Source organism: Pongo abelii, chromosome 21 (assembly GCF_028885655.2).
Source record: "Pongo abelii isolate AG06213 chromosome 21, NHGRI_mPonAbe1-v2.0_pri, whole genome shotgun sequence".
NCBI classification, from domain to species: Eukaryota; Metazoa; Chordata; class Mammalia; order Primates; family Hominidae; genus Pongo; species Pongo abelii.
In genome coordinates, this window is record NC_072006.2 from 32,481,821 (window position 1) to 32,508,095 (window position 26,275).

The 26,275-nt window shown below is 41.2% G+C and overlaps 2 protein-coding genes across 6 annotated transcripts in view; both read right to left on the minus strand.

Moving 5' to 3' along the window:
• Positions 1–26,275, minus strand: part of PTPRA (protein tyrosine phosphatase receptor type A) — a 167,720-nt gene that overhangs the window by 95,074 nt on the left and 46,371 nt on the right. For 3 of the 5 annotated variants that reach the window (XM_009233422.3, XM_063720600.1, XM_054542097.2), the window contains exon 1: positions 23,014–23,092. The exons of 1 other annotated variant lie outside the window; for it this stretch is intronic. In XM_009233422.3, the coding sequence (XP_009231697.2) occupies positions 23,014–23,040 (27 nt within the window). In that variant the 5' untranslated portion in view covers positions 23,041–23,092. Of the gene's footprint in view, positions 1–12,105; positions 12,136–23,013; positions 23,093–26,275 lie in introns of those variants that run through there. One more of the 5 variants, XM_054542098.2, reaches the window with a different exon arrangement.
• Positions 21,298–26,275, minus strand: part of VPS16 (VPS16 core subunit of CORVET and HOPS complexes) — an 83,779-nt gene continuing 78,801 nt past the window's right edge. Inside the window, exons 27-28 of the mRNA XM_009233421.3 lie at positions 23,014–23,092; positions 21,298–21,432 (exon numbers count right to left, since the gene is read on the minus strand). The gene's annotated coding sequence lies outside the window, so the exon portion shown is untranslated. The remainder of the gene's footprint in view (positions 21,433–23,013; positions 23,093–26,275) is intronic.

Here is a 26,275-nt window from a genome sequence, read left to right on the forward strand (position 1 = left end):
GGATCATCACACTCTGGGGATGTTGTGGGGTGGGGGGAGGGATAGCATTGGGAGATATACCTAATGCTAGAAGACGAGTTAGTGGGTGCAGCACACCAGCATGGCTCATGTATACATATGTAACTAACCTGCACATTGTGTACATGTACCCTAAAACCTAAAGTATAATAATAATAAATAAATAAATTAATTAAAAAAACCTTAAAAAGGAAAAAAAAGAATGAAACTACAGATAAGAATATGTATATAATATAAAATATATTTTAAAATAATTTTTATTATTAAAAATATTTTTAAATAATATAAAATATAATTTAATATAAAATATATAAAATATTATATAAATATAAAAACATATATATATATATAAAATAAGCCAGGCACATGCCTGCAGTCTCAGCGACTTGGAAGGCTGAGACAGGAGTACTGCTTAAGCCCAAGTGATCGAGGCTGCAATGGGCTATGATCACACCACTATATTCCAGTATGAATGATAAGGCAAGATCCCGTCTTGAAAAAATAAATAAAAATTAAATAAATAAATAAAGAAAGAAAGAACACCTACCACCTATTGAATCTGTTCCTTGGAGAACCCTAACTAATACAGACAGAAGCCAGAAGACAAAAAATGAATATTTTCAAAGGATAAAAAAATTTTGCCACCAAAAATATTATTATATTAAAATATTAAAATATTAATATACATTATAAAATTATCTTTTAAGAACCTAAAGGTAAAAAAAAAAATTTTTTTTGTTTTGTTTTTGAGATGAGTCTCACTCTGTTGCCCAGGCTGGAGTGCAGTGGCATGACCTTGGCTCACTGCAACCTCTCTCTCCTGGGTTCAAGCAATTCTCCTGCCTCAGCCTCCTGGGTAGCTGGGATTACAGGTGCCCACCACCATGCCTGGCTAATTTTTGTATATTTAGTAGAGACAGTGTTTCGCTATGCTGGCCAGACTGGTCTTGAACTCCTGACCTCAAGTGACCCACCGACCTCCGCCTCCCAAAGTGTTGGGATTATAGGTATCAGCTACCACGCCCGGCCCCTAAAGGCAAGATTTTAAAATCTTCAGACCAAGAAAACTCAAGACAATTCATTAGCAGCAAAACAATACTAAGAACTTATTAAGGTATGTTCTTCAAGCAGAAAGTAAATAATCTCAATAAGGTTAAAAAAGCAGTGACAAAAAATGGAAATGGTAATATGTAGATAGATCTAAATGAATGGTGACCATATAAAAACAATAATAATGTCTTATGGGTTTTAAAACACATATGATTAGAATACACAAATTATATATATATAAGGAACTGATAAAAGCAGTTAAAAGTGTTCCAAGATCTTTGTATTGTCTAAGAACAAATGTACTAATATATCAATTACATTAATGTGATACATGTAGGCTATGTGTTGTAATCTGTAGGGTAGCCACTAAAAGAACAGGGTCTATAACTTGGCAAGAGAGAAAAAAGCTAGGATAGTAAAAAAGTCTATCAATCCAAAAAGCAAGAAAAAAGAGAAAAAGGAACATGCTGGCATATTATTATAAGTATTGTATTTTATTATTAGTTATTGTTAATTTTTTACTGTGCCTAATTTATAAATTAAGCTTTATCACAGCTATGTATGTATAGGGAAATATATATCTGTGGTTTCAGGCATCCACTGGGGGTCTTGGAATATAATGCTTCCCCCAGATAAGAAGGTACTACTGCAATTGTATGTCATATGAAGTATAAATTAATTCTACTAGGTAGTAGCCACATTATATATTAATTATATTAAATATATATCATATAGATTTATTTTAAGGAATTGACTCATAGTAGAAGAGGCTGGCAGGCTGGAGATTCAGGGAGGAGTTGCAATTCAAGTGCAAAGGCAGACTGCCAGAGAATTCCCTCTTGCTTGGGGGAGGTCAGCCTTTTGTTCTATTCAAATCTTTGAGGAAAATAGAAAGCAAAGAATATATTAACTATATTAAACAAACTAAATGCTCCAATTAAAATACAAAAATTATAAAGCCTAATAATAAAAGCCCTCAATTATATGCTGTTTAAAAGAGACATTTTTAAGCTTAAGGATATAGAAAAGTTGAAAATAAAAGAATGGAATAAAATAAGCCATGAAAATACTAGTATAACACTGATGTCAAAATCTGACAAAGCACACAAAAAAGAAAATAACTTTAACTGCAAAATCTTAAAATCCTAGCAAAGAAAAAGCAGCATATGTTATAATTATACCACAACCTGATCAAGTAAGGCTTACTTCAAAAATTTAACCATGGTCCATTATTGGGAAACATATTAATAAAAATCCTCACAAAAATAATTCAAAATATAAAAAGCCATATGATAAGCCTGATGAATGCTGGTTTACAGAACTGGTTTTCTTTAAAAAGGCAATCACTGGGGAAATAACCCACTTACTCAGTATTTACTATGTGCTAGGCCCTGTTCCTTCTACTAGAAATAGTGAACGAATTCTAACAGAATCCCTATCTTCATGAAGCTTACAGTCTAGTAGCAGAAAACTGACATTAAACAAATCACCTCACAGACAAATACGAGAAGTGATGGAAAAGAGAATTATAGGACTCTAAGAGCCTACAGAAGAAGAAAATTTGACCTAGTCAGGGAGCTCAGCCAAGGCCTCCCTAAGGCACTGATTCCTGAGCTAACAAGAAGATGAACAGGAATCAGGGAGGCAATAAGGAGGGCAGGGAACTCCATGCCAGTCAGTAACCTCAGAAAGGGTAGGAGCAGGGTCTGAAAGAAGCCACTGTGTCTGAAGTATAAAGAGTAAGGGGGAGCAGGTGCCAGGAAGCTGGAGATGTATACAGGGTAGGGCCACACAAGGGTGATTTTTCTTTGTCCCATAAGCATTAAGAAGCCTCTGAAGAACAGAAGCATGACAGTGACCTCCCTGCCCTGCATTTTGGAATGAACACTTCATTTAGCCGGGTGTAGAGAATATAGCACTGGATGTGGACAGTCCAGTTAGAAGTTACTGGTGGAGACACAAAAGTGTTACAAGTAAGGAGATATTCAGGAAGTAAACTGCACGGAGTGTGATAATAGATTTACTCTTGGGGTGACAGGGAGTGCTGAATGCTACTCCTCTTTGGTTTCTGATTTACCTAACAGATGCCATCCAGTAAGTCAGATAACAGAGGAAAAGAGACAAGGCGCAGTGGCTCATGCCTGTAATCCCAGCACTTTGGGAGGCCAAGGAGGGCGGATCACGTGAGGTCAGGAGTTCAAGACCAGCCTGGCCAACATGGTGAAACCCCATCTCTACTAAAAATACAAAGATTAGCCTGGCATGGTTGCAGGCACCTGTAATCCCAGCTACTAGGGAGGCTGAGGCAGGAGAACTGTTTGAACCCAGGAGGCAGAGGTTGCAGTGAGCTGAGATCGTGCCACTGCACTCTAGCCTGGGTGACAGAGCGAGACTCTGTCTCAAAAAAACAAAGAAACAAAAAAACAAAAAAACAGAAGAAAAGAACCAGTTTTGTGAGAGAAATATCTCACAAATACCTAGAAACCAGAAACAAAAGAAACTTTCACCCGAGAAAATTATCTATCTTGAAATATCAGTATCACTAAAGCAGGACAAGAAAGGGACGATGGTTTCACTTCTAGGATTTACAAATCATCTGGAAAAAGGGCTGGCAATTAAGTTTCTGCTTCAACTACTCAACTCTGCTGTCGTACCATGAAGGCAGCCATAGACAATATATAAACAAATGAACATGGCATATTCTAATAAAACGCTGAAATTTGAATTTCATATAATTTCTTTTTTCTCTCTCTCTCTTTTTCTGTCTGAGACAGGAGGATCCCATGAGCCTGGGAGGTCAAGGCTGAAGTGAGCTGTGTTTAAACCAATGCACTCCAGCTTGGGTGACAAAGTGAGACCTGTCTCCAAAAAAAAGGAAAACCTATTCTGAGCTTCTCTGCCATACCAAAATAAGCAGTGAGCTGGATATGGGAAACAGCTTATAGTTTGCCAATCCCTATTCTAAAAGTAGATAATGGGATAAGAAAACAGCTAGGTATGGGGGTATATGCCTGTAGTCCCAGATACTTGGAAGGCTGAGGAAGGAGGATTGCCTGAGCACAGGAGTTCAAGTCCAGCCTAGGTGATACAGCGAGACCCGGTCTCTTTTTAAAAAAAAAAAAAAAGAAAAAAAGAAAACAAAACATAATTATTGGGGGAAAACCCCTTAACTGTTATTTGTAAGACTATGTACATAGGTTAAAAAAAACTACTGGAACTAAAGTTCATAATTTAAAATTGCAGCAGGGATTTACAGTTCAGGAAAAGATGGAGTAAGCATATTCCACCCTATTCCTCCCACTGATTTTTTTTTGTTGTTTTTTTGAGACGGAGTTTTGCTCTTGTTGCCCAGGCTGGAGCGCAGTGGCGCGATTTCGGCTCACTGCAACCTCCACCTCCTGGGTTCAAACGATTCTCCTATCTCAGCCTCCCAAGTAACTGGGATTACAGGCATTCTCCACCACGCCCGGCTAATTTTTTTTGTATTTTTAGTAGAGACGGGGTTTCACCATGTTGGCCAGGCTGGTCTCCAACTCCTCACCTCAGGTGATCCGCTTGCCTTGGCCTCCCAAAGTGCTGGGATTACAGGAGTGAGCCACCGCGCCCAGCCCTTCCCACCGATTATAACAGAACATTCTAGATGAAATTCATGACACAAGTGACAGAAAAATTCTGAAAAGCAGAAAAAAGAAGGTAGATTGGCAAGGGACCAGGGGACATGAGGACTGACCCAACAGGAAGCTCCCTACTTTTTTGTTTGGTTTGGTTTGACTTCTAATATGTCCTAGCCCAAGCTCTGAAGCCACAATCTGAAAGATCCAGTAAGCACAGACAAGAAAGTGCCAAGAAAAGCCTGCCCTCTCTAGGTAAAGAACTGGGAAAGGGGCAGCTCAGCAGACAAAAACATTTTGACCAGGCAAACTAAAAGGGGAGGAGGTACCCCTCCTTTTCCTCACCAGACACTGTGGCCCAGAAATTGTGAACAGCATTCTGCCTTCCAACACAACTCTGCCATAATGAGGTGGAACGCCTTTTCCCTCTTCTCCATGTTACAGCTGCAGAGAATGTGGGTGAAGTCATCTTTCTCTATCCTGGAATAACCAGATGGAGTCCTAATCCCAGCAAAACTACAGAATTGGGAAAGGATTATGGAGAGGAGAGAGCTAGAGAAATGAATTCTCTGAATCTGTGTATGAAATCCTAAAAGTGCCTCTGAGCAACCCATCTGTAAAAATGACCAGAAACAACACAGCAAAAGGCATAAGAACTGAACACTGCTCTGGAATAACACCTAAATTTCAGACTGGCCTCTTGGTAGCACAGACCAGAAGAGTAAAACAAGACTGAAAACTGAACCGCAGTCAACAAAAGTGGGCCAGGGTATGTGTTCTAAACCTAAACAGGTTGACTGTTAAATATAAAAATTTAAACAGGAACCAGAATCTCATAGCACAATATTCCAACTGCCAGGATGCAATCCAAAATTACTCATTATACCAGGAACATGAAAATCTCAACTTGAATGAAAAAAGGCAATCAACAGATGACAATACCAAGATAATATAGATTTTTGAATTATTTGAAAAGAATTTAAAACAGCGCTCATGAAACTGCTCAAACAAGACATTATAAACACTCAGCATATAGAAGACATAAGGAGTACCAAATGGAATTTTTAAAAGTAAAATTTCTGAAATTAAAAAGACCCACTGGATGGGCTCAACAGCAAAAGAGAAATGATAAAGGAAACAATTAGTAAACTTAAATGAATGGAAATCATCCAATCTGTACAAGAAAGAAAGTAGATTGAAAAGAAATGAACACAGTTTCAAAGTCCTGTGGGATAATAACAAAGATCTAACATTCATGCTATCAGGGTCCCAAGAGTAAGAGAATGAATGGAGAAATGAAAAAAAAAAAATTTAAGAAATAATGGCTAAAAACTGTCTACTGGGTGCAGTGGCTCACACCTGTAATCCCAGCACTTTGGGAGGCCGAGGCAGGGGGATCACCTGAGGTCAGGAGCTCGACACCAGCTTGGCCAACATGGTGAAACCCCATCTCTACTAAAAATACAAAAAATGAGTTGGGTGTGGTGGCAGGTGCCTGTAATCCCAGCTACTTGGGTGGCTGACGCAGGAGAATTGCTTGAATCCAGGAGGCGGAGGTTGTAGTGAACCGAGATCGAGCCACTGCACTCCAGCCTGGGCGACACAGCAAGACTCCGTCTCAAAAAAAGAAAAAAACAAAAACAAAATCAACTATCTATCTATCTATCTGTTTTAGAGGTGGGGTCTCACTATGTTGTCCAAGCTGGTCTCAAACTCCTGGGCTCATGAAATCCTCTTACCTTGGCCACTCAAAGTGCTGGGATTATGGGCATGAGCCATCACACTTGGCCTCAAATTTAGATATAAACTTGCAGAATCAAACTTCTAAAAACTAAAGAAAAGTCCTGAAATCAATTCGAGAGAAACAACATATCACTTATAGGAGAACAACAATTTGAAAGACAACAGATTTTTCATCAGGAACCATGGAAACCACAAGGATGGATACAATATTTTTCAAATGCTGAAAGAAAATAACTATCAAGCTAAAATTCTATAGACAGTGAAAATATCCTTCAGAAATAAAAATGAAATAAAAATACTGGCAGATGAACAAAACTAAAAATGTGTCACCAACAGATCAGCTTTGAAAAGAATGGCTAAAGAAACTCTATCAGAAAGGAAGTAAATGATAACAGAAGAAAACCTCAAATAGAAGTAAAGAAAAAGCAATGGAAAGGGTGTGTGTGTGTGTGTCTATATATGCATATATCCATATATATGTTATGCATATATGTATGTTTATTCATATACATACACACATACATACACCAATTAAGCAATTCTTCTCTTGAGTTTTAAAGATTATGTTTGATGGTTGAAAGTAAAAATTATAGCAGTCCCTGATGTGGTTCTCCTTGTATGTAGAGGTAATATTTAAGACAACTGTACCATAAAGAAGGAAGGTGTGCCAGGCACAATGGCTCATGCCTGTAATCCCAGCACTTTGGGAGGCCGAGGCTGGCAGATCACGAGGTCAGGAGATCGAGACCATCCTGGCCAACATGGTGAAACCTCATCTCTACTAAAAATACAAAAATTAGCTGGGTGTGGTGGCATGCGCCTGTAGTCCCAGCTACTTAGAGGGGCTGAGGCAGGAGAATGGCTTGAACCCAGGAGGTAGAGATTGCAATGAGCTGAGATCACGCCACTGCACTCCAACTTGGTGACAGAGTGAGACTCCGTCTCAAAAAAAAAAAAAAAAGAAGAAGAAAGGTAGAAGGAACTAAAAGGTTCCTTCTACTAAAACTAACCACATTCTACTTAAGGTGGTAAAAAGTTGATATTAATAGACTGTAATAAGTTATCTACATATATATTCCTGGAGCAATCACACAAAAAACTTTATAAAGAGATATACTCAAAATGAAATACTAAAAAATGTTCAAGGAACCCATTGTAAAACAGGAAAGGGGAAACAGAAGAACAAAAATAATGAACGAAACAAAAATGGCAAATTTAAATCCAAAGTATCAATAATTACATTAAATATAAATGGTTTATACATACCAACTAAAAGAAATTAGTAGAACTGATTCTTTTAAAAAAGAACTCAACTAGACCAGGTGTAATGGTTTATGCTTGTAATCCCAGCACTTTGGGAGGCCAAGGTAGGTGGATCACTTCAGCCCAAGAATTCGAGACCAGCCTGGGCAACATGGCAAAACCCTGTCTCTACCAAAAAAACCCCAAACAAAACAAAAATTAGCCAGGCGTGATGGCATGCATCTGTAATCCCAGCTACTCAGGAGGCTGAGGTGGAGGGCTGATGGAGCCTAGGAGGTTGAGGCTGCAGTGAGCCATGATTGCACCATGGCACTCCAGCTTGGGTGACAAAAGTGAGACCCTGTCTCAAAAAAAAAAGACCTAGGCCAGGCATGGTGGCTCATGCCTAGAATACCAACACTTTGGGAGGCCCAGGCAGGCATATTGCTTGAGCCCAGGAGTTCAAGACCAGCCTGGGCAACATAGCAAGACCCTGTCTCTATTAAAAAAAAGAAAAGAAAAAAAAAACCCAACTATATGCTATCTATAAGAAACTTACTTCAAATATAGTTATGTGCCACTCAGTAAGGACACATTCTGAGATATGCACCATTATACAATAAGATGAGAAGGTAAATAAGTACAGCCATTATGGAAAACATGTATGGAGGTTCCTCAAAAAACTAAAAATAAGGCTGGGTGCAGGGGCTCATGGCTGTAATGTCAGCACTTTGGGAGGCCAAGACAGGAAGACTGCCTGAAGCCAGGAGTTTGAGACCAGACTGGTCAATATTGTGAGACCCTGTCTCTACAAATGATTTTTTTTTTTTTAAGATGGATTTTCACTCTTGTCGCCCAGGCTGGAGTGCAATGGCGAGATCTTGGCTTACTGCAACCTCTGCCTCCCAGGCTCAAGTGATTCTCCTGCCTCAGCCTCCCAAGTAGCTGGGATCATAGGCATGCGCAGCCACGCCCGGCTAATTTTTTTGTATTTTTAGTAGAGACGGGGTTTCACCATGGCAGTCAGGCTAGTGTCAAACTCCTGACTTCAGGTGATCCACCTGCCTAGGCCCTCAAATTGCTGGGATTACAGGTGTGAGCCACCACACCTGGACTCTACCAACAATTTTTAAGAATTAGCTGACTATAGTGACATGTGCCTGTAGTAGCGAAGCTGAAGTAGATCACTTGAGCCTACAGTGAGTTATGATTGCAGAACTGTTCTACAGCCTTGGTGACAGAGCGAGACCCTGTCTCTAAACAAACAAAATTAAAAAACAAAAACAAATTTAAATAGAACTACTATATGATTCAGTAATTCCCCCACTGGATATATATCTAAAGGATATAATTAATATGGGTATGTTGAAGAGATATCTGTACTACTATGTTCATTGCAGCATTATTCACAATAGCTAAGATATGAAATCAACCTAAGTGTTTTCATTCATTGATGGATGAATGGAGAAGGAAAATGTGGCATACATACACAATGGAACACTATTCAGCCTTAAAAAAAAGAATAAATTCTGTCGTTTGTGATAACATGGATAAACCTGGAGGACATTATGTTAAACGAAATAAGCCAGACATAGAAAGACAAATATCACATGATCTCACTTACACGTGGAATGTAAAAAGTTGAATTCATAGAAATAGAGAGTAAAACGGTGGTTACTAGAGGTTGGTGGGTAGGGGAATTGGGGAAATACTGAACAAAGGACACAAAATTCAGTTACAAGGAATAAGTTCAAGAGATCTATTGTACATCATGGTGACTACAGTTAATAACAATATATTGTATGTATTTTTAAAAAGGATATTAATGTGTTATTTTTATTGAACAAAGTAGCATTACAGAACAGGTAATTTCAGGGGCCGGGGACAGTGGCTCACCACTCTAATCCCAGCACTTTGGGAGGCTGAGGCAAGCAGATCACCTGAGGTCAGGAGTTTGAGATCAGCCTGACCAACATGGCGAAACACCATCTCGACTAAAAATACAAAAATTAGCTGGGTGTGGTGGTGGGCGCCTGAAATCCCAACAACTCGGGAGGCTGAGGCAGGAGAATTGCTTGAACCCGGGAGGCGGAGGTTGTAGTGAGCTGAGACTGTGCCGTTGGGGTCTAGACTGGGCAAAAAAGTGAGACTCCATCTCAAAAAAAAAAAAAAAAAGGTGATTTCAAAGGCACGTAGCTCTTTCATCACAGCCTTAAGGGGCAACATCTGATCACTAAAAACAGGCTGCTGTGTTCCAGTTTTCTCTAATATTTGGCATTAAACTGAATACATATGCTCTGATTTGGAAATAATCAGTCTGTAAAGATTTAATAGATTTGAGATTTGCATATTTTAAATGTATTTCTTGTGACTAAAATGAAATGAAACCTTTTAATTTTTTTTTTTGAGATGGAGTCTTGCTCAGCTGCCCAGGCTGGAGTGCAATGGTGCGATCTCGGCTCACTGCAACCACCATCTCCCAGGTTCAAGCGATTCTCCTGTCTGAGCCTCCCGAGTAGTTAGGATTACAGGCACCCACCATCATGCCCGGCTCATTTTTGTATTTTAGTAGAGACAGCGTTTCACCATGTTGGCCAGGCTGGTCTTGAACTCCTAACCTCAGGTGATCCACCTGCCTCGGCCTCCCAAACTGCTAGGATTACAGGTGTGAGCCACCGCGCCCGGCCTATTTATTTATTTGAGACAGGGTCTCACTCTGTCACCCACGCTGGAGTGCAGTGGAGCAATCTTGGCTCACTGCAACCTCCGCCTCCTGGGATCAAGCGATCTTCCCACCTCAGCCTCCCCAGTAACTGGGACTATAGGCTGGAGTGCAGTGGTGTGATTTCAGCTCACTGCAACCTCCACCTCCTAGGTTCAAGCGATTCTCCTGCTTCAGCCTCCTGAGTAGCTGGGACTACAGGCGCCCGCCACCATGCTCAGCTAATTTTTGTATTTTTAGTAGATGAGGGGTTTCAGCATGTTGGCCAGGCTGGTCTCAAACTCCTGACCTCAAGTGATCCACCGCATCCAGTCTCTATAACACTCTTGAAATGACAAAATTACAGTGATGGAGAATAGATCAGTGGTTGCCAAGGTTTAGGGTTGGGGAGAGGTCTAACTGTTTTAAAGGAATAGCATAAGGGATTTTTCCTTGTGGTGATGGAACAGTTCTATATCCTGATTGTGGTTATGGTTACACAAATTTACACATCTGATAAGACTTTACAGTAGTATACACATACATATATACATAAATGTAAAAACTGGTAAAAATCCAAACAAGGTCTATTGTTAGCTAACAGTATTATACCAATATCAACTTCCTGGTTTTGAAAATGTATTATGGTTATATAAAAGGTTATAACAGACCGGGCACAGTGGCTCATGCCTGTAACCCCAGCACTTTGGGATGCCAAGGTGGGTGGATCACCCGAGGTCAGGAGTTTGAGACTGGCCTGGCCAACATGTTGAAACCCCATCTCTACTAAAAATGCAAAAATTAGCCGGGCATGGTGGTGGGCGCCTGTAATCCCAGCTACTCAGGAGACTGAGGCAGGAGAATCGCTTGAACCCTGGAGGTGGAGGTTGCAGTGAGCCAACATCATGCCACTGCACTTCAGCCTGGATGACAGAGCAAGACTTTGTCTGGGGGGGGTGGGGGGAGTAAAAGGTTATAATTCAGCCAGGCACAGTGGCTCGCACCTGTAATACCAGCACTTTGGGAGGCCAAGGCAGGCAGATCACAAGGTCAGGAGATTGAGACCATCCTGGCCAACATGGTGAAACCCTGTCTCTACCAAAAATACAAAAATTAGCTGGGTGTGGTGGCGTGTGCCTATAATTCCAGCTACTCGGGAGGCTGAGACAGGAGAATCGCTCAAATCACGGAGTCAGAGGTTGCAGTGTGCCGAGATGGCGCCACTGCACTCCAGCCTGGTGACAGAGCGAGACTCCATCTCAAAAAAAAAAAAAAGGTTATAACTGAAAGCCCTTGGGTGAAGTATACCTGGGAACCTGTACTATTGCAGCTTTTTCAGTCTTAAATTATTAAAAAATAAAATGTTTTTTAAAAAAGTTCACATATACAAATAGGTGAGTGTAGTCTAGGCATTATTTAAAACAAATAATGAACAAGTATTTGCACTATGAGATTATATTAATACAATAATATGTGGCAATGGTACAGATACAGATTTATAAACAAGGAAGTCTGTATACATAAGTATTGGGAATATGATAAAAAATACCCGGTGGCTCATGCCTTGTAATCCTAGTACTTTGGGAGGCCAAAGTGGGCAGGTCGCTTGAGCCCAGGAGTTCGAGACCAGGCTCAGCAACATGGTGAAATATAGTCTCTACAAAAAAATACAAAAATTAGCTGGGTGTAGTGGCACTTCTGTAGTCCCAGCTACTTGAGAGGCTGAGGTGGGACAATTACCTGAGCCTGGGGAGATAGATGCCACAGTGAGCCATGATTGTGCCACTGTACTCCAGCCTGGACAAAATCATTTAGGAATCTGTAGAAAATTTTAATAGATTATTTAGTAAACAGTACTAGAAACTGCTGAACTATTCAGCAAAAATTAAATTAGGTCTCTATTTCATGCAATATTCCAAAATGGTTTAAAGTTTTAAGTATATAAATAACAATAAATAATACAATGGAATGTAAATAAGTACCAATAAACTATAAAACAATTTGAAGAAAACATTTGAAAATATTTGTCAGTTTTCAGGGTGAGGTAGCCTTCCTAAATATTAAAAATAAATATTTAATAGTTTCTAATACTTAAGATATTTAAACTCTTACGTGTCAACAAAACATCATAAACTGAAAATAAATCAAAATAAGAAACCTGAAAGAAAATGTTTAAATTAAAAAAACTAGAAAAGGCTGGCCATGGTGGCTGCATCTGTAATCCCAACACTTTGGGAGGCTGAGGGGGGCAAATCACTTGAGGTCAGGAGTTTTGAGACCACACTAGCCAACATGGTGAAACCCCACCTCTACTGAAATTATAAAAATTAGCTGGGCGTGGTGGCGTGCGCCTGTAATCCCAGCTACTTGGGAGGCTGAGACACAAGAATCATTTGACCCCAGGAGGCGGAGGTTGCAGTGAGCAGAGATGGCGCCACTGCATTACAGCCTGGGTAACAGAGTGATGATCTGTCTCAAAAAAACAAAAACAAAAACCAACCAATCAACCAACCAACCAACAAACCAAAAAAACCCCAAAAAACAAACTAGAAAAAACACTTGCAAAATGTTACAGGCAAAAGGTTAAATAACCTTATTAAATGAGGTATTTACAAATTAGTAAGTACAAACACAACCATGGAAGGACGGATAAAAGCTATGAATAGGCAATTCATAAAAAGTAAAATAATAATGATAACTGAAAAAATTCCTCTTTGCTAACAAAGAAAAGCAAATTAAAAGCAACATGGTACTTTTCTTACCTCTCAAATAGGCATGTATTTATAAAAGTGACAAAATTTAAATGTTCATAAGCTACTGGGAAAAGAACCTCGAAGTGTACTGCTATAATTGTAATCTCTCTGACATTTATCTAATCTACTGATTTGGGACTTAGTCTATAATGCCATGTGCCATTTGCTAAACTTGCTTTTTACATATATGATCTATCTCCCCAATAAAACCAGAAACCTCAGGATAGTAGTTTTTACTTTTTCCAACATTAAAATAAAAACCAACATGTAGGAGGCATCCAATATTGTTTTTAATGATGTTAGTGAAAATTATAAAACCTCTGAATCAGAGAAGAGTGAATAAAAGTACACCCCCAGCCTACAACTCCCTAATCTACAGAAAGTGTCATCCTGATTCCTGGATTATCCTTACCATCTGGTTCCACCATTCCTATCTCAGGCTGCCAACTACTGCTTAGGAGTATCACACTCCTCAGTGCTGTGCAGAAAACATATCCTTCCTTTGTCAGTTTCCTATGTCAGTTTCTAGCACAGTAGCCCAAGCTCCCTCTGAGCAGATGGCTGACAAGAGGACATGACCTCTCTTTCCTCTATAGAGCCTCTATTCTCCCTTTTCAGACTAGAGGAAGAGATTCCCTCATCCTTTTTAAGGCTACTGCCCATGTTCTTGATCCCATTTGAGATCTTTCCCCTAAAATTATGCATTTCCTTCTGGTACTTTCCATTTTTCCATCCCTAGCCCTCATACACCTTTGTTTACAAATAGATACAGATGTCCTAAACAGATTTTTAGAGCTCTAACTCTATGAGCTTCTCTTTTCCTCATTACTACTAAACCTGTGTAAGATGTACTTGGCTTTCACTTCCTCACTTTCCACCTCTCCTTAACGACCTCATTATGATCTTAATTCCTTCATTCTCCCTTAACAACCTCATTATGTTCTTAAATCCTTCGTTCTCAAATCTACAAATAACCTCCTGATTAAATCTAATTCCTGCCCTCAGTTTTCATTCTCCTTGACTTGCATTTGACATGTTATGGTTAACTCATTTCTCAAAAGCTTCTCTGTTTCCTGGTTCTCTTGACACAACGACTACTCAATTTTAGCTTTTCTTCTATCATTCACATATCAAAATTTTATTTGGGTCCTATTAAGGACCAGGCATTGGATTAAATGTTAAGGGATGCAAGGAAGAAAAAAGACAAAGTTCTTATTCTCAAGTTGATGTGTTCATTTTCCAAGTCAGTCAGTCAGTCAGTCATTCAACAGACTTCCACTGAAAAGCCGGGCACTGTGCTAGATGATGCCTTTAAAAAGCCACGACCATTGGTGCATGCCTGTAGTCCCAGCAACTCAGGAGGCCTGAGGGAGGAGGTTCGTTTGAGGCTTGATCATGCCATGGCACTCATGCCTGGGTAATAGAGTGAGACCTAGTCTCTTAACACACACACACACACACACACACACACACGCTAAGACCCGTCCCTGCCTTCACTGAGTTCATGGCAAAGGAAGTAAGTAAGCAATGCCACATTTGTTCCAGGTGTCATGACAGAGAAGTCAAATCCATTTGTTTCAGGGGCTAGGGAATGAGGGTCTACAGTATTGGCTTCCTGATCTTCTGTTCTTCTCTCCATATCCTTTCTCCCACATAAAGGCTCAAATTAAAACCAAGGGTTTTGATTATCACCTCCATTATCTCACTTCTGAACATACATCACCATTCTCCAAGTGCCTGCTGACTGTCTATCACCTTACACTGTAAACCAAATTAATTACCTTCCCTTTAAACCCAATTTATTCTCTAGACATCCTTATTTCTGTTAAGGATTCCACCACTGTCTCAGACTCTCCGGTGCCAGTTTACATACTACTTTTTCAAAATGTCTCTTTTCCCAGGTTCTCTCTGGTCTCGCTACTTGCATAACCATCAACCCATTTCATGCCTCTATCACCTCACACCCAGTGTTATATCCAAGCTAGGCTAAATCATCTGACTCACAGGGAGAGAGAGGGAGCTTTTAAAAAACAGTCCTGGGTCTCCAGTCTGAAGATTTGGGTTGGGGATATCTTGAGTGGGAGCCCCAGAATCCTGGTTTTCCATAACACTGATCTGGTCCAGGCCTTCTACTGACTCCCAGTGCGGCTAACATCTCTCCAACCCCATCCCCCAGGAGGCTTCCTAAAGTGTTAGATTCATCCTGCTCAAAGTTTTCAATGGTTTCCCACTGAATAAACAATAGATTTGAAAATATCTGGACTGATATATAGGAAATGCTTCACAGTTTGGCCCCTGTTATGGGTTGAACTATGCCTCCCCAAAAAAGATATGAAGTCCTAATCCCCAGTACCATAGGATGTGACCTTATTTGGAAATAGGGTCGTTGAAGATGTAGTTAAATAAAGATGAGGTCATTCTGGAGTACTGTGGGCCCCTAATCCAATATGACTGGTGTCCTTATAAGAAGATAATCATGTGAAAACAGACACAGGGAAAATGCCAAGTGAAGACAGAGGATTTGAGTGATCATTTACAATCCAAATAACACATGGGGCTCTTGGAAGCTAAGGAGAGATGCATGGAACAGATTCCCCCCAAGAAGGAACCAACACTGCCAACACCTTGACTTTGGGCCTCCAGAACTGCCAGACAATATATTTCTGCTGTCTTTAGCCACTGAGTTTATGGTACTTTGTTAGGGCAGCACCAGGAAATTAATATGGGTCCCTAAACTACATTTGCAACCTCATCTTTCACTGTTGAACTCACTCTCTGTTAAAGTCAAACTGGTGTAAAATTCTTACACTACTGAGCTTTTCTTTCATAAGCACTCTACTTCTGGAATCCTTTTTTCACCTACCACAAAATCGTACCATATGTTACTGGCCAGCTCGTATTTTACTTTGTTTCGATGCTTCCCATCCATCCTGCTCTTCTCAGTAATGGCACTACATGCACAATACAACGAAATGCACAATAATTTACCAAATGCTGCAATGCACCAAGCCTTCTTAAATGTCTATATTCTTTTGGTAGGGCTGCCATAAAAGTATCACAGACTCGGTGGGTTCAACAACAGAAATTTATTTTCTCACAGCTCTACAGCCTAGAAGTCCAAGATGAAAGTGTCAGCAAGTTTGGTTTCCTATGAGACCTCTCTCCTTGGCTTGCACATGGCCACCATCTTACTGTATCCTCACCTGGTCATTCCTCTGTGTATTTGTTTCTAATGTCTGCGTGTACAAATTTCCTTTTCTTACAAGGACACCAGTCACATCAAATTAGAGCCCACCCTAAAGACCTCTTTTAATCAACTACTTAAAATTTTTTTTTCCTTTCTTTGAGACAGGGTCTTGTTCTGTTACTCAGGCTGGAGTGCAGTGGTGCAAACATGGCTCACCGCAGCCTCGAGCTCCTGGGCTCAAGCAATCCTCCCACTTCAGGCTCTGGAATAGCTGGGACCACAGGCACGTACTACCATGCCTGGGTAATTTGTACATTTTTTGTAGAGATGGGATCTCCCCATGTTTCCCAGGCTGGTCTCGAACTCCTGAGCTCAAGCAATCCTCCTGCCTCAGCCACCCAAAGTACTAAGATTACAAACATGAGCTACCATGCCCGGTCTTTAAAGACCATCTCCAAGAACATTTTATGGTCATTTTCTTAAATATCAGTACATAAAATCCTACCACACTCTCATTAATGACTACACAGTGTTCAAAAGAAGGGATGGGACATACATCAAGCAAATAAAAAGGAATGTGTGAACACACAACAGAGGCTAAATAAAACTGAAGAAATACAAAGAACAAAAGAGTATTACAGGGCCAATGCTGTGGTCAACTATTAACGTTCATACAGGAAAAGAAAGTGGGGAGAAGGCTAGTTTAAGAAACAATAAAAGAAAAAACAGCAGGCCAGGTGTGGTAGCTCACACCTGTAATCCCAGCACTTTGGGAGGCTGAGGCAGGTGGATCGCTTGAGCCTAGGAGTTCAAGACCAGCCTGGCAACATGGTGAAACCCTGTCTCTACTAAAAAATACAAAAATTAGCCAGGCGTGGTGGCATACTCCTGTAGTCCCCAGAGGCAGAAGGATCACTTGAGCTCAGGAGTTTGAGACCAGCCAGGGCAACATAGTGAGACCCTGTCACTACTAAAAATAAAAAAAATTAGCTGGGTGTAGTAGCGCATGCCTATAGTTCCAGCTACTTGGGAAGCTGAGGTGGGAGGATTGCTTGAATCTGGGAGCTCGAGGCTGCAGTGAGCTGTGATGGCACCACTGAACTCCAGTCTGGGCTACAGGGTGAGACCCTGTCTCGAAAAAAAAAAAAAAAAAAAAAAGAGGAAAAAAGATTAGGAGATAAAGTTATGACAATCTCAAGGAAAACAACCAAAAGCAAAGAGTTTTTAAAAAGGACAGAACAGATAAAAACATTATATGAACAACCCAGGAAGCTCAATATCAGAAAGCTGCTGACAGAAAAGAACCAAAAAACGGAGAGCTATGAGTCTGCAGATCTAATAAGGGGCCCACCAAGTACACCTCTATGGAATTCCAGACTATATAGAACATAAAAGCTTTCAGAAAAGAAGAAAAATTAATTTCCTATATGAAACTTTCTATTTCTCATGAACAACAAGGGATGTCAGAAGAAATGGAGCAATGACTTCAAAGTTTTGAGGAAAAATAATAGGCAACCTAGAATTCTATAGTCAACCAAACCATCACTCCAACATGAGGGTCTTAAAAACAGACACCAGAGGCTGGGTGCAGTGGCTCATGCCTGTAATCCCAGCACTTTGGCAGGCCAAGGAGGGCGGATCAGCTAACACAGTGAAACTCCATCTCTACTAAAAATACAAAAAATTAGCCAGGCGTGGTGACAGGCGCCTGTAGTCCCAGCTACTCAGGAGGCTGAGGCAGGAGAATGGCATGAACCTGGGAGGCAAAGCTTGCAGTGAGCCGAGATCGCACCACTGTACTCCAGCCCGGGCAACGGAGCGAGACTCCGTCTCTAAAACAAACAAACAACAACAACAAAAACAGATACCAGAAAGAGTCAAAATTTATCTGCCAGGTACCTTTTCTCTCAGTAAGTGACTTCAGAATGAACTCTAGTAAGACAGATAGATAGACTGATTGATTGATTGAGACGGAGTCTCACTCTGTTGCCTAGGCTGGAGTGCAATGGTATGATCTCGGCTCACTGCAACCTCCACCACCCGGGTTCAAGCAATTCTCCTGCCTCAGCCTCCCGACTAGCTGGGATTACAGGCACCCACCACCACGCCTGGCTAATTTTTCTATTTTTAGTAGAGACAGGGTTTTGCCGTGTTGGCCAGGCTGGTCTTGAACTCCTGGCCTCAAGTGATCCACCTGCCTCCGCCTCCCAAAGTGCTGGGGTTACAGGCATGAGCCACCGTACCCCCTAGCCTCTAGTAAGATTTAAAAAACAAATACTAAGAAAGACTGATATCCAAGATCAGTGGACCCAACCTCCCCCGCACCTCCCTCAAAGAAAAACCAGTAAGGAAAATACCAATATGACTGTGTAGACAGCCTAAAAAACAGTGCAAACTGGTCTTGGACTGGAGTGTATGACTAGCCTAAATTTGGGCCACAGTGTATGGTCTGAACTAGCCTTGACAGGCTAGAGTGTATGATTGAGATCTTGGGGAAAAGTGAAAACTATAATAACAGGCAAATAGACAAGAAAATTAGAAACTCCAGGGAGAAAATTTTATGAGAAAGTTACGGTTCAAATATAAAATATAAAGACATGATTGGAAGCAACTGATAGTTTCAGAAAGAGAATTCACTTTTTCTTCATTTTCTCGTTTGAATAGCCCAGGGTCTATGACACTGAACCTACAGAGAAAGAAATAAAAACCCAGAAAATGCTGCTTGGCCTGACAGTGAACAATATTTACTTAGCTATAATAACATAAATATTAAGCGGGCACAGGGCTCACGACTGTAATCCCAGCACTTTGGGTGGCCAAAGAGGGTGATCACGAGGTCAGGAGTTCAAGGGCAGCCTGGCCAACATGGTGAAACCCTGTCTCTACTAAAAATACAAAAATTAGCCAGGCGTGGTGGCATATGCCTGTAATCCCAGCACTTTGGGAGGCCGAGGCGGGCGGATCACTTGAGGCCAGAAGTTTGAGACCAGCTTGGCCAACAAGGCGAAAACCCGGCTCTACTAAAAATACAAAAATTAGCCAGGCATGGTGGTGGGTGCCTGTAATCCCAGCTACTTGGGAGGCTGAGGCGGGAAAATCACTTCAGCCTGGGAGGCAGAGGTTGCAGTGAGCCAAGATCACACCACTGTACTCCAGCCTGAGCGACGGACCAAGACTCTGTCTCAAAAAAATAAAAATTAAAAAAAAAAAAAAAAAAGGAAAAGAAAAAAGGAAAGGAAGAAAGAAGGAAAGAGTGCTGAAAATTAACCTAAAAAAAGGAGGTTGAAGAGTACCTCCAAAAGTTAGAAATGTAATCACTTTATGGGTTTAATTGTTTTTTTGTTTTGTTTTGTTTTTGAGACAGAGACTTGCTCTGTCACCCACACTGAATCGTGTCCCCTAAAAGATGTTAAAATCATAACCCCCTACTCAGTTCCTGTGAATGTGAACTTATTTAGAAAGAGGATTTTTGCAGATGATCAAGTTGAGATGAGCTCATTAGGGTGGTCCCTAATCCAATGACTAGCGCACTTATTTTGAAAAAGGAAATTTGGACACAAGACACAGATCTGCATAGAGGGAAGACAATCTGAAGATACACAGAGAATGCCATCTACAATGTAAGAGATGCCTGAGGCTACCAGAAGCTAGAAGAAAATCATAGAACAGATTCTCCCTCACAGCCCACAAGACTTCTAGCCTCCAAAACTCTGAGACAATAAATTTCTATTGTTTAAGCCACCCAATTTGTGGAGTTTTGTTACAGAAGTCTGAGGAAACTAATAAACAGCAGCAGAACAGGAAATAATACAAATATTAAATGGGGGGATAGTGTAAGGTAAATTCCCATTTTTTCACACTGGAGAGGCAAAGAATTATGTTGTCTTTTTTATTAATAAAAGAATTAAGAAACAGCATATACATATAATTTAGAATTATAGAGGTCACCAAAAAGCAGAATGTAAAGAAATTGAAGCCCTTGTGCATTGCTGGTGGGAATATAAAATGATGCAGTACTGTGAAAAACAGCATGGTGATTCCTCAAAAAATTAAACATGGAGTTACCATATGATCCAGTAATTTTACTTCTAAGAATATACTCAAAAGAACTAAAAGCAGGGACTCAAACAGATATTCGTACATCCATGAGTTTTTGTTTTTGTTTTTGTTTTTTCAATTGAGACAGCCTCACTCTGTCACCCAGGCTGGAGTGCAGTAGCACCATCTGGGCTCACCGCAACCTCCACCTCCTAGGTTCAAGCGATTCTCCTGCCTCAGCCTCCCAAGTAGCTGGGAATTACAGGCATGCAGCACCATGCCTGGCTAATTTTTGCATTTTTGGTAGAAATGGGGTTTTGCCATGTTGTCCAAGCTGGTCTTGAACTCCTGACCTCAAGTGATCCACCTGCCTCAGCCTCCCAAAGTGCTGGGATTACAGGCGTGAGCCACCACACTCAGCCTACACCCATGTTCATAGCACCATTAGTCACAACAGCCAAAAGGTGGAAGCAGCCCAAGTGTCCATCAGTGAATGAATGGATACACATAAACTGGTATAAACATACAAGAGAATATTATTCAACCATAAAATGGAAATTCTGATATATGCTACAACATGGATGACTTGAAAACAAGGTCATCCTATGTGAAATAAACAAGATACCTTTGTGAAATAAACCTATGTGAAATAAACCAGATGTCAAATGACAAATATGATTCCACTTATACGAGGTAACTATTATAGTCAAATTCATAGAGACAGAAGGTAGAATGGTTGCCAGCAGCTGGGGGAGGAGGAAATGGGGAGTTAGTGTTTAATGGATATGGAGTTTCAGTTTGGGGAGATGAAAAAGTTCTGGAGATGGATGGTGGTGATGGCTGCACAACAGGAATGTACTTAATGCCAATGAATTGTATACTTTAAAAGTAGTTAAAATGATAAATTTAATGTTATATATATTTTACCATGAGAAAAGTATGTATATGAACACATTAAGATGTAAAACCTTTTCAGGCCGTGCGCAGTGGCTCATGCCTGTAATCCCAGCACTTTGGGAGGCAGAGGCAGGTGGATCATGAGGTTGGGCAATCGAGACCATCCCCGGCCAACATGGTGAAACTCCGTCTCTATTAAAAATACAAAAATTAGCTGGGCGTGGTGGCGCGTGCCTGTAATCCCAGCAACTTGGGAAGCTGAGGCAGAATTGCTTGAACCCAGGAAGCGGAGGTTGCAGTGAGCCGAGATCACGCCACTGCACTCCAGCCTGGTGACATAGCAAGACTCCGTCTCAAAAAACAAAACAAAACACCTTTTCGGTGCTGCAGAGGCTCTCTCACACCTCTTTCCAGTCACAACCTCCCACCTCCTGTCAGAGGAAGTAGGGATCTGACCTTTATCATTGTAGTTTAGTTTTACTCGGTAATTCTGCTACATCTACTTTTTCTTGTCCATGTGGTTTCTTTCACTCAACCTTTTATCTACGAGATTCATCCATGTTGTTGTGTCTACTGGTAGTTTGTTCCTTTCTATTACTGAATAAAATTCCATGTTATCAATAGTGTATGTCGATTTTTTTTTTTTTTTTGAGACACAGTCTTGCCCTGTTGCCCAGACTGGATGGAGTGCAGGGGCGTGATCTCACCTCACTGCAACTTCTGCCTCCTGGCTTCAAGCCATTCTCCTGTCTTAGCCTCCTGAGTAGCTGGGATTACAGGCGTGAGCCACCACACTCAGCTAATTTTTGTAATTTTAGTAAAGATGGGGTTTCACCATGTTGACCAGGGTGGTCAACTGATCTGCCCGCCTTAGCCTCCCAAGTGCTTAGATTACAGGTGTAAGCCACCACACCCGACCATATATCACAATTTATTTATCTATTCTCCTGTTTTTGGACACCTGATTAGGTTCCAGTTTTTCTGGCTATAATACATAAAGCTGCAGTGAACATTTGTATGTGCACTTTCGTGTAGACATATATTTTTCATTTCTCAAAGGTGGACACCTAGCATTGAAATTCCTGGGTTACTAGATACGTGTATGTTTTGCAGATATTGCCAAAGAGTATTCTAAAACTATAGAGTTGGTTTACATTCCCACTTAAAAAACTTGGAGATCATCTGTGCTCTACTCAAGAAGCTTTAATTCAATGCTGACAGGGCATTAACTTTGGTCTTTTTATTTTTATTTTTTTGAGACAGAGTTTCATTCTTTGGTGCCCAGAATGGAATGCAGTGTGCGATCTGAGCTCACTGCAACCTCTGTCTCCTGGGTTCAAGGGATCCTCCTGCTTCGGCCTCCCGAGTAGTTGGGATTACAGGCACATGCCACCACATCTGGCTAATTTTTGTATTTTTGGTAGAGATGGGGTTTCACCATGTTGGCCAGGCTGGTCTTGAACTCCTGACCTCAACTGATCTGCCCGCCTCGGCCTCCCAAAGTGCTGGGATTACAGGCGTGATCCACCATGCCCAGCCTGACTTTGGTCTTTTTTTTTTTTTTAAAAAAAAAGCTCTTTAAGTGATTCTGATTCATAATCAGGTTAAGAAGTATCTTAAAGGATAATTACAATGTTGGTAATCATAAAAAAAAAAGCTACTCTTACAGCTTAGAAACGAAATGAAGCAGGAAAGAATGTGATGTTAGCTTTATTTAAGGACACTACTTGACTGGCAAAAGCCTCCTCATGGTTCTGGTTTTATTTCTCTTACCTTAGTTATTTGAACTGCATCATCCATTACCACTCAGTGGAATTCCATAAATACCTTTGTTTTTTTTTAGTTGTGTCACCTGCAACAAAAGGAAAAATACCTTTAGAAATATACAACATCCCTGAGCAGATTGTTCTAGCTTAGGAATTCAAGCCCAGCCTAGGCAACATGCAAAATCCCATCTCCACAAAAAGTAGCCAGGCAGGGTGGCACATGCCTATAATCCCAGCTACTTGGCAGGCTGAGGTGGGAGGACTCCTTGAGCCCAGGAGGTGGGGTTTCTAGTGAGCTGAGATTGTGCCACTGCACTCCAGCCTGGGAACAGAGTGAGACCCAGTCTCAAAAGAAAATAGCCAGGCGAGGTGGCTCACGCCTATAATCCCAGCACTTTGGGAGGCCGAGGTGGGTGGATCACTTGAGGTCAGGAGTTTGATACCAGCCTAGCCAACATGCTGAAACCCTGCATCTACTAAAAATAAAAAATTAGCTGGGCATGATGGCGCGCATCTGTAATCTCAGCTGTTCAGGAGGCTGAGGCAGGAGAATTGCTTGAATCCGGGAGGCGGAGGCTGCAGTGAGCCCAGATCACACCACTGCACTCCAGCTCAGGCAACAAAGTCAGACTCCATCTCAAAAAGAAAAATAAGGCCAGGTGCGGTGGCTCACGTCTATAATCCCAGCACTTTGGGAGGCCGAGGCAGGCGGATCACCTGAGAAGTCAGGAGTTCGAGACCAGCCTGGCCAACATGGTGAAACCCCGTCTCTATCAAAAATACAAAAATTAGCCAGGCACGGTGGTGGGTGTCTGTAATCCCAGTTACTTGGGAGGCTGAGGCAGGAGAATCACTTGAACCCAGGAGGGGGAGGTTGCAGTGAGCCGAGATTGTGCCAGTGTACTCCAGCCTGGGCAAGAGTGAGACTCCATCTCAATCAATCAATCAATAAAACAGCCCTATTTAAACATTATGGATTGTTTTGGAGAGTGGAGTATATCCTAACAAGATGTTTCACAGAGGTGTGCTTAAAATTCCAGGAGCCACAGAACAAAGCTCCCTCTTAAATAGTTCAGATTTCTGAATAGCTCATAGGTCTTTCCAGTAAGGGTAGTATGAACACTCCTCCCTGTCCCACAACTTGGACTATGCCACCACAGGGTTGTTTATATACCATTAGGCCCTTCCCTAGGGAACATATGGCAGTGTCTAAAGATAGTTTTGACTGTCACAACTAATAGCAGGGAGGCTGGGCTACTGGCATCTAGGGGACAGAGGCCTAGGATGCTGCTAAGCATCTTACAAATCACAGGACAACCCCCTATCACAAAGTATCCAGTCCCAAATGTCAACAATGCCAAGGCTGAAAACCTCTACATTGATCAAAGATCTATCTCTAGTCAATGACTGTGCAAAGTGGTAGTACAAGAGCCTAGCCATTTCTACCTCTTGTGGTATTCCTCTATCAGGCAATCTGGGTGGGCAGAGACTTTGTCAGGTGTGCACTGCAGTCTGATGGCTCCCTATACCCAAACATGTTCCCTTCCCCTTTTCTTCACAAGCATTACTCCTCAAATAAGCCCTTTGCCCCTCCAACCCCATCTGTGTCTGCTTCCTGTAGAATCCAGCTGGCACATAAACTAACATTCACACTGAATGGAGTGCGCATTCACATTGATGGAGAAACAAGAATCACTGGCGGGGGGGGGGGGGGGGGGGGGGGGGGGGCAAGAGTCCCAATAAATAAACCAAAATGTTAAAAATTCTAAACTTCTGTACTATCCAAGTATTCCGTAACAACCATCTATTATTTATACATAATAAAGAAAATATTAAAGTAAGACTTTATACTAGATTTTGCTCGTGAAGACATGTTCTAATGGCAGGCTAAATTGGTATACTTTGTATATACAGTGTACCCAAATTCAAGGACGGGTGAACAACTGTTGGTGTTCTTCCAAAAAAAAAAAAAAAAAAAAAAAAAAAAGCACATTCCCAGGTACTAAGGAAATAAAAGATCAGACAATGGGCTTCACAGACATCTCATAAGCTCAGCTTCCTCATTTGTTAAATCAAAGTTGTACTATTAATAGTTTAAACTAAAAACTTTTAGAAGAGACTACAGAGCCCATTCAGTTTGCCCTCCTGCTTTCAGAGATGAGCCCAATGTCCCAGACAGAATGACAGTAACCGGGCAAGCAAAGCACAGTTGTTGGCCTTGCTTCTCAATGCCTGGGTCCATTTCTCTTTCCAGGTACAATGTAATGCACCTAAATGAAGAAAGCACATTAAGCAAACAGTTCCAAAAAGGTTACAATATTAAGATTATTCCAAGAACTATTCAAAATCTAGCCCTTCACTCCATCATGAAAACTGAATGGTGGCATCCGATACTGCCATTCCAGGTTTTCTTTCTGAGTACTCACTCCCTCAGCACATAAATAGGCTCAAGGCTTTAACATCTTAAAAAAACCTCTCTAGAACAAACTACATTCCCAATGCCTCCCCATCCCAGCCATCACTTTCCCCCGTTTCCTCCCTGTCAATATTCTCAATAGTTCATACTCTCCCACCTCAAACCAGGGGCCTTTGACATACACCCTCACCTGGCCTCTACAGAAACTGCTCTTGATTCATCAGTCAACGATGATCTCAAATTACAGGATCTGACCATCCTAAAATTCCCATCATCACTCCCTCAGAATTTCCTCTCCTCAGCAGAAGTACCTAGAACTATCCCTTAAATGTTGGTGTTCCCGGTGTCCCATATTCCAATCTTCTCACTCTGTACCAGTGGCTGCACATTAGAGTTGCTGGGGGAGCTTTCAAAAAATCCTGGTGCCCAAGTCCAGCTCAGGTGCATCATAATCTTGGGAAAGAGGGAGTTGGGGTTGGGTTCCTGGAAATGTCTGTCTGGTTTTGTTTGGTTTTAAGCACTACAGGTGATTCCAAGGTGCAGACAGGGCTAAAAATCGCACTCCTCCATCCAGTCTTCTTGATCTCCTCCTTTCTTCCCACATCCATTTCCAGCCTCAAGCTCTTTCCAAACTCCAAACCTATAAATTCCCTTGCCTTCTAGACCTGCATATTCACAAGCACCTCTGATTCAAATAATCAACACTCACAGAAATGTTATCTTCTCCTATATCTGTTCTTCCTCAATTGCTTGTTTCAATGGATAAAAATTACCACCTACTCATTGAGTTAGCAAACTTTTTCTGTAAAGAGCTACACAGTAAATGTTTGGCTCTGCAGGCCAAACAGCCTTT